General features: G+C 39.5%; 1 protein-coding gene across 1 annotated transcript in view; it reads left to right on the top strand.

Moving 5' to 3' along the window:
* The first annotated feature begins 485 nt into the window (after positions 1–485).
* The window catches only part of LOC148425824 (catenin beta-1), a 30,675-nt gene continuing 19,162 nt past the window's right edge, over positions 486–11,998 (top strand). Inside the window, exons 1-5 of the mRNA XM_088409780.1 lie at positions 486–637; positions 7,618–7,668; positions 7,962–8,189; positions 10,717–10,970; positions 11,047–11,285. Of these exons, the coding sequence (XP_088265906.1) occupies positions 7,656–7,668; positions 7,962–8,189; positions 10,717–10,970; positions 11,047–11,285 (734 nt within the window). The 5' untranslated portion in view covers positions 486–637; positions 7,618–7,655. The remainder of the gene's footprint in view (positions 638–7,617; positions 7,669–7,961; positions 8,190–10,716; positions 10,971–11,046; positions 11,286–11,998) is intronic.

Genomic DNA, 11,998 nt, shown 5'->3' with positions numbered 1-11,998 from the left:
TTAAGAATCAAAGTCTGAATAAACTGAAAAAAGTAAATAACTTAAAAACTTTGGTGCATACGTAAAAACGACAGTTGTGTACAATGGAAAAACCTAACGCGTCATAACTAAACAGTGGGTTTCTTAAAAAAAAATAGAAAATGCCATTTTCAACAGATTTTGAATAGCTTGATTTAGGAAGGGACTCACGTCGTTTCCTTTCTTTCTCCTCTATACTCTTTGCCGGAACTTGATTTAACTATGTATTCATACTCGCGTTGTAGGGCTTATAGTTTTTGCTGGTTTCGGTCATAATTTTGGGTGATTTCAAAATTTATACAGTACATATTTTGCGGTATTATTACTATAGCTCTGTTAAGTTGTGAAATTGACTGAGTTACCGATTGAGTTTCTATTCTATCTAAGCAAACTGCAGGATACCTAGCCACCGTGAGGTGTTCTGCGGTCTATATAAACCCGCCGCCATCTTAAGTTTGCTAGTCAGCAGCCTTTTGGACAAACCTACATCAGTGTATTTCGGGGGGAGCGCACTGGGCTCCCGCTGAATTTTGGCGACGCAATTTCATTGAATTTTTACATATATAGAGTTTTTGTTCATCTTAATTTAAGTGGAAGGATTTTCCGAGTTTTTACACGGGTAAGCAACAACGATAAACTACACTGATCATGTACGTCTCTCACTGAGAGACGACCGGAATTTTTTCCAACACAAGCCGGTCAGGATTCTGCATCTGCAATTCTTGGCTTTCTTTTGGGACAGCGGGCACCACCTCGCACGGATGATGACTATTTAACGACGGCATTGTCGACGCTCTTTACATGAAGTCGTTGAAATTTTGACGTACTTAGAAAGGAATTCCAGAAGACCATGTGAACGTAACCTAAATCGTAACGTTGGTTTTGGTTGTTACCATAGCCCCCGTTTAGCAATCTAGTGAGCGCGTAGATATTGGCCACATGCCCCTTTAGTGGCTTTTGGATATATATATTGTACTATTTATTTAGTATTATTATTTGTCATTTTTTTATTGTTTGCTGCCGTTGTCGCCTCGTATGCGATTTGATAGGACCGAACTGCTCAATCCATGCTTGGACATGGTTTCTTCTTAGCGGGCAAACAAAGTTACACGATCCACAAAAGAAGTTTAACCAAACATTTGCGTTTATTTTACTGCCGTGCCCGTATTTGAACATGAATTATTGTCGATGGGAGCGAAACCTTTCATATTTCATTTCGACATATTGGCCATTTAATAGGTTGCGTTTTCGTGTTTTTTTTTTTTTTTTTAAACAAAGCACCGTACATGCCTCCCAGTCGTTGTTGCTTTGGGAGGAAGACGAGGTGGAGCTTAAGTGTGAAATTCGAGTCAGGAGCGTTTGGGCAACAAAGTCGGAGCAGCCGGCATCTGTGGGAGAGCGGCGGCTGCGCGCAGTGTGGACAAAGTTACCAATGCGGCTCGGCTCCCTTCCGTTGTTAACTGACTTGATTTTGATGCTTGTCCGAACAAAATGTTTCAAGAATTATCAGACGTTTCCACAAATATTAACAAAACAAGCGACTTTTGATAAGGTAGCATTTTGTTGAATGACGTAAATTGCGGCGGGGCTGGATTAGATGAACAAGCGAATTCAATGAGGGTAGTCAAAATTACCCCAAATCAAACGTCGTCCTCATAGATTTTCTTTTAATGTCGATATGATTAACTGTATTAAGTTTGTATTTTTGACACTAGATAAATTCTAGTCGAATTATTCTGTCGCGGGTTTGAAAATACTTAAAAGGATGCCCTGCATTGTCGCTTACCAGGCAAAAAGTAGTGTGTGAAGAAATGTTTTAAAATTAACTGACTTCAGAACATGATAATATTGTTGCAGAAAATATTGTGTATAGTTGTCTGGTTTTCCCGTGCTGTCCAATATCCCATACTAGACTGCTACCTGAGGATGCAGAGGCTGCAGCCATTGAGTTTTTGTATGGTAAGATGGCAGCCAGCAGTGAGGCTGCTGACCCTGCACATTGCTTCGCTAACATTCCACCTTCTGCTCTTTTATCAAAAGCAGCTTGTTGACTGGATGTACAATATTGAAGTTGTTTTTGGCTAAATATTCTCACTTTTCACGCCTCTTATGGCATGTTCACTCGGCTTTGGTAACAATCGTGTTATTTTTTTTTGCGCGCGGCGGGGGGTCATTGGCTTGCCACCTCATGCCTTTATTCAGAACTGTCTGTTACACACTTTATTGCACAACTTTAAGCCTTTTCAACTTTAGCTGCTAATATCGTACATGCTGATTAACAAATAAAGGGAGCTAAACAATTGATTATTTAATACATTTGAAATACAAAGTGATCAAGTTAGGTGAATTCTGCCAAACGTTAGTCTGCCTACTGTTGATAGCATTGGCTTGACAGCGGTGGAATTAGTTCTCTCAATATACTGGTTTGTTGTTTTGAACATGTTGTTTGTCATTTAAACATGCTGCAAATGATTACTTCTTTTTTTTAAGACCTCTTGGAAAGGCTTTCAATGCAGTATGATTAGGTCTAGGGTAAAATTGGGGGTAGTGATGTTTTATGGCTTCTACTGTAGACCACCCTTGAATTCTAGATGTCACTTTTTTTTTTTTTTTTTTTTTTTAAATCTCCTGAAGCTTGTACTTCCTTGATTTGGTTCAAGATTCAGGCCGTTCTAGTTGAGGGCAAAGCTGCTATTTGTTTGCTGTCAATTGAAGACTATATTTTGGAGGCTTTCTTTGAAAGCTGGATGCAAAGGTCCACTTTTTCACTGGTGTAAGTGATGTCCTTTGATTTGTATAGTCTTGTATCGCTCATATGGCTGCAATTACAAGAGGGTGTTTGGGGTAAGTGAGTTCTATTTTCTCAAGTTTGAGGTAGCGTGTGAACAGCGACTTAAATTCTGGTTGTGAGGAATGAACTAACATACCAACAGCCTGACTTGAGATTGTTTCTTTTGCAGCTAAGATTTGGTCTTGTGGATTGTTTGTTTTGCAGCTGTGATTGGGTGTTGTGGATATGTGAAGTTTATCTTCATTTGGAAATTAGGACTATTTTGATAACAAGACATTAGTTGGTCAGATTGGTTATGAGGAGATGACTTTGTTGATGTCAGAAAAACTAATGTGCTTTAAAAAAGGCAGTGAACTCTGGCAAATGTTATCAAAATAGATCATAAAGTGGTGTCCTTACTTTTTAAAGCCCCAGTGTGTATTATTTAGACAGTTATTAATTTTAAAACCCCATCATACATTTCAATAAGATTGTAATAAAAAAAAAAAAAGTGTTCCATCACATCCTTTATATGCAGTGGTCCCTAATTTTTTGCGGTTAATTGAGAGTGGAACTCTCCACGATTGGTGAAAACCGTGAAGTTGTTCTAGTCTACTCCAGCTTGTTATAGACACCTGGACATGCCGGTTGGTCGTTTTCATTCGTTAAACACACAGGCTGTTGCTCCTCCAAGGCAGAGGAGCAAAGACATTCACCAGACCATTGGAAATCTCTTACCTAGATTTATTTAATAATAAAATGATATTTCAAGTGTAAACTCTCATTGTTATCAGACATCATGTCTGACCATGTACAGATTTGACTTAAATTCGACTTCCCAGCGCCGCTAATATGACCGTGGCTACCACAAGACTCCAAAGGATGGAAAGGGGTTACTGTTTAAGGTTTAATAATTTAAGATTTAAGTAAATATGTGTACTGCAGTAGTTCCACGTCACATATGTGACCTTCGTGAATGCTTGCTTATTTATTTATTTTTTTTGCAAAAAGAAATCTGTGATGCACTAGGCAAGGTGCGACGTAGCTAGGATCTCTCTCTCCCGCTCTCTCTCTCTCTCTCTCTCTCTCTCTCTCTCTCAATATAAATATAAATATAAATGTGTGTACGGGTGTGTGTGTATGTATATATTATCTTCTTACTTCTCTCTTTAACATCATTAGCAATCTTGGGACCCATGGTGAAACCATTCAAGTTTTAATTAAGAGGTAAAATGCACTATAAATGTGGTTTTGTAACCACTCACGATAGAACAAAGCTTTACCATTTTGAAACGAGTGAGGCCGACCAACAGCAGATCAGCATCTCTGTGAGGAGACACCGACCAATAGCAGACCAGCATTGTTGTAACGTGTTGCATGGACACATTGACGGGAAGAGAAAATAAATGCAATTACATACAAACTCCTGCACATGGAGACCAAACAACACAAATACAGCCAATCCCCTAGGGCAGGCATGTCCAAACCCGGTCCTCAAGGGCCACCTATCCTGCATGTTTTTGATGTTTCCCTCATCCAGTGCAGCTGATTCAAATTATCAGGTTTGTTGTCGGGCTTCCGCTGAGCTTGCTGATGAGCTTGCTGATGAGCTGATCATTTGAATCAGGTGTGTTAGGATGACAGAGACCTCCAAAACATGCCGGATAGGCGGCCCTCAAGGACTGGGTTTGGACATGCCTGCCCTAGGGTGATGACAGTTGAATTAAGAGTTGCCTTTTACTGATGTTACGTGAATGCAGAAGTCTCAGAGGGACCCCAGAGCAAGTGAATTGTATTCGCCATTGGTTTCAATGCACAGTTTGAATCTACAAATCCTGCGTTAATATGTCAACATTGGTTAGTTACCCCAAGCTTTCGCTATGCCCTTATTAGGAAACATGGGCATGACAAGCGTCACGCAAAGGTAAATAAATCCTTTCTGTATTTTATATTCATGATGTTTTCTGATTGTATACATGTATACTATATAGACGTTGCACTTACTATACTATTTTGGTACCAATTTTTAATATGTATGAATTTTGATGTTTTTACCTGGGGTCCTAAACGCATTATCTATTTAACATAGGTTTCGATTGCCCGTCATACAGTGAATTCGCCTTACGAGCCCAACCACAGAATGGACTAATCTCGTAACATGGGGGCCCACTGTACCTTTTTTTTTTCCTCTTTTTTTATATGAAATCAGCTTGCTTCCAAGATGAAGTCCTTCAGCTATTATTGAACAATTTACCACACCAATTTTTTTTAAGTCCTTTGTCCACCGACGGTTCCTTTTATCTGCTACCTGGCACTTCACAGATGGACATTTTGTCTCCAAACCCACTGCTACTCCCTGGGATCCCCTCCTTAGCACTCTTGTAATGTCATGTTTCTGGCGAATGTAGAGCACGCACACTATATGCTTTAACAAAATTCCATTATTGTCCTTTCTACTTGGATTGTGGATGTCTTGAATACTGCTTCGATCAGAAGACGATAAGGAAGGTTGAAGTGAAAGCCTTTTCTGACGTTTTTTTCCCCTCCTCTCTTCATCATTTGTCGTTAATTGTGGGGGTGTCACCGTCGAGTTTTTATTTACTAAGATACTGGTCTGCTATTCGTCAGCGTCACGGTTCAAAATGGTGGCATTTTAAAGCTTTGTTCTCGTGTGAGTGCTTAAAATACCATATTTATTGTGCATTTTAGTGCTTAATTCAGACTTTAATTGGTTAGCCATGGGTCCCAAGATTGCTAGTGATGTTAAAGAAAAAAGGAAGAAAATGATTAGTGTTGAAACAAAGTTGGAGATATAATCAAGAAATACGAAGAAGGCTAGGCTAGGCTACCCTCACTAGGGAACATAGCCATAACAAGTTCGTCATGTCACTTAAAGGTAAATAAATCCTTTCTATATTTTTTATTTATGGTTATTTTTACTAGTTTTACTAGTAATTAGTAAAACTAGTTTTACTAGAATGAATGCATTCTTTAAATCCGTAGTAGAAAATTATTCTTTTTTTTTTTTTCATTTTTTAAAAATTATTTTTTAAAATTTAAACGCACACATTTAATGCCATAGGCTCAGTAAGACAGACTCACATTCAACATCAATGTTCTGTGAAGTATAAATCTCCGATATAACTGCTTTGGTGTACAGTAGACTTGACACAGAGGTCTAGCTATAACCGTGTTCTTGTGGAGAGCAAAGAGCTATGAACAGCATGTTTGTAAAATAATACGTTCAAAACTAAATAAACCTTCTGCCGCTTATATAACTTGTCTTTACATACCTTAAGCCAGTGCTTCTCTAATAGTGGGGCGGCCCCACTATTGGGGGGGGGGTTGTACGGGGGGGCACGCATCACCCTAGGGAAAAGGCTTTGTTTTTTGTTAATTTTGTTTTATTTTATTTTTTTAGTTTCAGACACTTTGATGTACCCTTATATTTTTTTTTCAGTTTTAGACTAAGCTGTAACCTGTATAAACACTGTAAAAATAAAAGAAAAAAAAAACAGTTGTTAAAAGTTGATATATATTGCTGTTTTTCTTTTGTAAATGTTAAAAAGGATACAGGTTTTGGTATACTTTTACAATTTTTATAGATAATAATCTTGTTTATAGTCAAGCCAAATTGGTGGGGAGAGCCTGAAAGGTTTTCTCTTTCCTAGGGGGGCTTAGAAAAGAATTGAGAAGCACTGTCTTGAGCTAATGTGGGTATGTAATAGAAGAAAAGCATATACATGCTGTAAGAGCCGATTAGTTGACCTGCCACTGTTGTGGTTGGTGATTAGTTAACTAGCAAACCAGTTATTTGCGGCAACCCTCCTTTAGTTGGGAACACTGTGCCATCTTTGAGTCTTGCCTAAGGCTTGGCAAATTTGCTTAAAGAAATCTTTTATTTTCTATAAGTGAGGATCCTGCTGCATGTGACTATTCCACTCCAGTCTTTTCCACTATGTATACATGTATAGGTGCAACGTGGCCGCTTCCGTAATTGCTCTGTTATGCCGCCTCATCAAACGTGCTCCTGTTAGCTGCTTTTTAGCTGCAGTTTTTTGGGTTGACATGTTCTATACTTATTCGGGTTTGTTTTTTAGTTGTTTGTTTACAACAAACATAGCAGCAGTAGTTGCTCCGCGTCTGTCGCCGCAAACCCTAACAACTCCCAAATCACTGACGATAGAACTGTCTTTTCGAAACAAACTGTTTGCTTTTTTAGCCGTAGCCATGCTGCGCTAGCCTTCTGATTGGCGTGAATGTGAAGTAACCAAGGTTCATAAGAGTCCAACGTGCCAGCAAGCAGGGAAGGAAATACAATTACTTCTTATTTGATTATACTTTTTTTTAGAAATTGTGCATAACAAAAAAAATCAAATAAATCGATATATTGGCCAGGCCTACTCTTGTAATGTTTTTTTTCCTAAACGTCTATGCTACAGTGTTAATTTGTAAAGTGTAGTTTGTGCTTCAAATGGGGTGGAGGAGGGAACGCCCTTTCTCTCCCACTCTATATTTTCCTTCCACCAAGTGAGCCACTTTCCACCCTTACTCACATACTGTAAGTGCTACCTAGATGCCATGTTTAGTGTAGGCCTTGAATATGAACTGCAATTTTCTTGGGTGGAGCTCACTCATGGGTAAATGCCAAGGTTTAGGATGGAAAGATGGCATAGCCTAGTCTCCTTTTTCACCAAGAACCAGTAGAGCGAATCAATTTGCATGAAGTGTTTGTGTTTTTTGCAGTTTGTGTTGTCGTCATTAATGAGCCAGGAATGAAAGGAAGTGAGAGGTCACTGGGGCTTATAGTCCTTTCCTGTGCGTTTCAGATCAGGAAGCTGTGACTGTGTGGGTTGAGGAAAGGAACATGGCTTCCCAGGGTGAGTGGAAACCTAAAATGCATGCACACAACGAATGCATTTATTTTTACAAATCCCCGCAAACACTCATTTGTGTTATTAGCAAATAAATGAGTGTTAATTGTTTCTTCATTGCTATATTTGGGTCTGACGAGCTAAATGTTGTTGATAAAATCTTTCGTTTCTTTATGGCTGTATGTAAAAAGATTAAAGTAGATGACCAAAAATGACTCTCTTATCTGAATTTTGATGTGCCAATTCAATAATACGAAGTTTTTTCTTGTTGCCTGTTCACATATCTTGTCATCTTTCAGCTGATTTGATGGAGCTTGACATGGCCATGGAGCCAGACCGCAAGGCAGCGGTCAGCCACTGGCAGCAACAGTCCTACCTTGATTCAGGCATCCATTCTGGAGCCACAACTACAGCTCCTTCTCTCAGTGGGAAAGGAAATCCCGAAGATGATGATCTTGACAACAACCAGGTCATGTATGAGTGGGAGCAGGGCTTCAATCAAAGTTTTTCCCAGGATCAAGTCCAAGGTAATTCAAGAGCTACCATGGGTTAAACAGAGCTGCCAATGGTTATGGATTGTTTGTATTTTGTGACAGCATTCTCTTAACGGGACCTCGTTTTTAACATGGTGGTCCAGATATTAAAAAACATAATATTGGTCAGATTTGCCCAAACAGGTTGAGAAAATGCAAACATAATTTGTCGATAAATGCCATTAATGACAAGCCCCTTCAAGAAGCTTTGGCAAGGTATCTCTGCTCATTCATCGACTGGAAGCTAGCAGATGAGTCCAAAGTTAGGCTCAACCAGATCGCCACTAGCTCTAATAGTAATGAGAACCAAAGGCAAAAATACAAAGACGCTTCATTGGCAGATCATGTCCATAATGCACAGTATGCTCCAGCACTCTGCCTTTTGTGCGCCCTACTGTAAGTACTGTAACTAAACAGCACACTTGAACAATAGCTCTGAGTTGAGCGGTTGGAGTGAAGTATTACATGCGCTTAGACCATCTTTCTAACCCATACCTACTATCAGTGTTTTAATGCTCATCCATCCATTTTCTAGAGGATAGATGGATATATGTATGTGTGTGTGTGTGTGTGTGTGTGTCTATATATGTGTATGTGTGTGTGTGTGTGTGTGTGTGTGTGTGTATGTGTATAAACAAAATTGTTGGTACCCCTCAGTTAAAGAAGGAAAAACCCACAATTCTCATTGAAATCACTTTAAACTTACAAAAGTAACAATTAATACAAATTTATTAAATTAAATAATCAAAATCTGCCATCACTTTTGAATTGCTGATTAACATAATTATTTAAAAAAACAATGAAACAGACCTTGACAAAAATGATGGTACCTCTATAAAAGATTGAAAACTATTTGACCAGACTGACATGATAAACTCATGTGTGTCCTTTAATTGACATCACAGGTGTTCTCATAATCATAAACTCATAATCAGTCAGTCTGCCTATTTAAAGGGAGACAAGTAGTCACTCTGCTGTTTGGTGAAAAGGTGTGTACCACACTGAACATGGACAACAGAAAGTGAAGGAGAGAATTGTCCCAGGACATCCGAAAAAAAAAATTATAGACAAACATCTTAAAGGTAAAGGCTATAAGACCATCTCTAAACAGCTTGAAGTTCCTGTGACAACAGTGGCTCATATTATTCAGAAGTTCAAGACCCACGGGACAGTAGCCAACCTCGCTGGACATGGCCGCAAGAGGAAAATTGATGACAAATTGAAGAGACGGATCGTTCGAATTGTATCCAAAGAGCCCAGAACAACCTCCAAAGAAATTAAAGGTGAACTCCAAGGCCAAGGTGCATCAGTGTCAGATCGCACCATTCATCGTTGTTTGAGCCAAAGTAGACTTCATGGGAGACGACCACTGCTGAAAAAAAATCATAAAAAAGCGAGACTGGAATTTGCAAAAAATGCATGTTGACAAGCCACAAAGCTTCTGGGAGAATGTGCTTTGGACAGATGAGTCCAAACTGGAGCTTTTTGGTAAGGCACATCAACTCTATGTTCATAGACTCAAAAACCAAGCATACGAAGAAAAGAACACTGTCCCTACGGTGAAACATGGAGGAGGCTCAGTAATGTTTTGGGGCTGCTTTGCTGCATCTGGCACAGGGTGTCTTGAATGTGTGCAAGGTAAAATGAAATCTGTAGACTTATCAAGGCATGCTGGAGAGAAATGTGCTGGCTAGTGTCAGAAAGCTTGGTCTCAGTCGCAGGTCATGGGTCTTCCAACAGGACAACGATCCAAAACACACAGCCAAAAACACCCAAGAATGGCTGAGAGAAAAGCGTTGGACTATTCTAAAGTGGCCTTCCATGAGCTCAGATCTGAATCCCATTGTACATCTGTGGAAGGAGCTGAAACATGCCATTTGGAGAAGACACCCATCAAACCTGAGACAACTGGAGTAGTTTGCTCATGAGGAGTGGGCCAAAATATCTGTTGACAGCTGTAGAACGCTCATTGACAAATACAGAAATCGCTTAATTGCAGTGATTGCCTCAAAAGGTTGTGCAACAAAATATTAAGTTATGGGTACCATCATTTTTGTCCAGGCCTGTTTCAGTAGTTTGTTTTTTTTAAATAATTATGTTAATCAGCAATTCAAAAGTGATGGCTGATTTTAATTATTTAATTTTCAATAAATTTTTATTTATTGTTACTATTGTAAGTTTCAAGTGATTTCAGTGAGAATTGTGGGTTTTTCCTTCTTTAACTGAGGGGTACCCGAAAGGTTTGTGCGTAAGTGGGGGACAAAAAAACTCCGCAGTCCACGCTCGTAAGTCGAAATGTTCGTAAAAAAGGGTGTTCGTAAACCGGGGGCCGACTGTATAGGTATTTGTGTGTGTGTGTGTGTATACCACGCAATGATTTCAGTTGAATGACAAAGTCTCTGTAAACGTGACTACTCTTGGTGAATTGGCTCATATATAATAGTAAAAGTAAATGTATACAATATACAATTTATGTACCTTATGTATACAGATTTTTTTTATGCTCTTCTATTGCTTGCAGACTTAGATGGTCAGTATGCCATGACCCGTGCCCAGCGAGTGCGTGCAGCAATGTTCCCAGAGACTCTTGAAGAGGGTATGCAGATCCCTTCCACACAATATGACACAGCAAATCCTACCAACGTCCAGAGACTAGCAGAGCCTTCACAAATGCTCAAACATGCTGTGGTCAATCTGATCAACTATCAGGATGATGCGGAGCTTGCAACCAGAGCCATACCAGAGCTCACCAAATTACTCAATGATGAGGACCAGGTAATTATATTCAACAATGTGTCCTGGTGTGGGAAGCGTTGTTACGACTGATCAACAATGCTTCTTCTTTTTCGAGGTTGTCGTAAACAAAGCAGCAGTGATGGTGCACCAACTATCAAAAAAAGAAGCTTCCCGTCATGCCATCATGCGCTCCCCTCAGATGGTGTCTGCTATAGTCAGGACAATGCAAAATACAAGTGATGTGGAGACTGCCCGCTGTACTGCTGGGACTCTCCACAACCTTTCCCATCACAGAGAGGGGCTGCTGGCTATCTTCAAGTCTGGAGGAATCCCAGCGCTCGTCAAAATGCTTGGGTATGTGAAAATTGATGGATATTCATGCTCAAAATATTTGAAATATAACCCCTGACAAAAATGAAGGAATCATTAGTCATAGAGGATGTTAATTTTGTTTTTGTTTATTAATTTGTTGGAAAAAAATCATCATAGGCATGACACAAAGAAAAGTCAATTCAAATGGCAGCTACTGTATCTACCTTTTATTGCTGCTTCAGACCAAACGTGGAATGAATGTGTAAATGTAGTTCATGCAACACTACGCAAAAGCGCATTGGGCGACGCAACACGGAAATCGATGCAAAATTCTCCTCATTCAAATTCCCCTGGTCAAGAAGTAACTTTTTTTTTTTTAAACTTTTGTCATGCATTGCATGCATTGCAACATCAACATCTCACACAGGGTGCAGGATTGAATCAAGGTGGATGGTTTTTAACTTTTGTCATGCATTGGAGGGCAAAAGCCAATCAGCTTCGGGAACATTCAAAATCTCACATGGGGCAGGATTGAATCACTGTGGATGGTTTGCAAACACCCGGAGCTCTGCAAATTGGCAAGCTGATCTTTCGATACAAACACTGAGCCAACCAAGAACACTCACTTGGCTTGTAGAATGCTGGAGTAGGATAGCTGTTATGTATAGTATTTAGTTCCATTTTATTACAGTTGTTGAGCTGTAGTTACTGTGCTAATATAGTGATACTGCAGCATTAACAGCACAGAATTGACC

Source organism: Hippichthys cyanospilos, chromosome 3 (assembly GCF_059441005.1).
Source record: "Hippichthys cyanospilos isolate Australia breed blue-spotted pipefish chromosome 3, RoL_Hcya_1.0, whole genome shotgun sequence".
Classification (NCBI taxonomy): domain Eukaryota; kingdom Metazoa; phylum Chordata; class Actinopteri; order Syngnathiformes; family Syngnathidae; genus Hippichthys; species Hippichthys cyanospilos.
The sequence above is the reverse complement of the archived record's forward strand: the minus strand, read 5'-3'. Positions and strand labels throughout refer to the sequence as shown.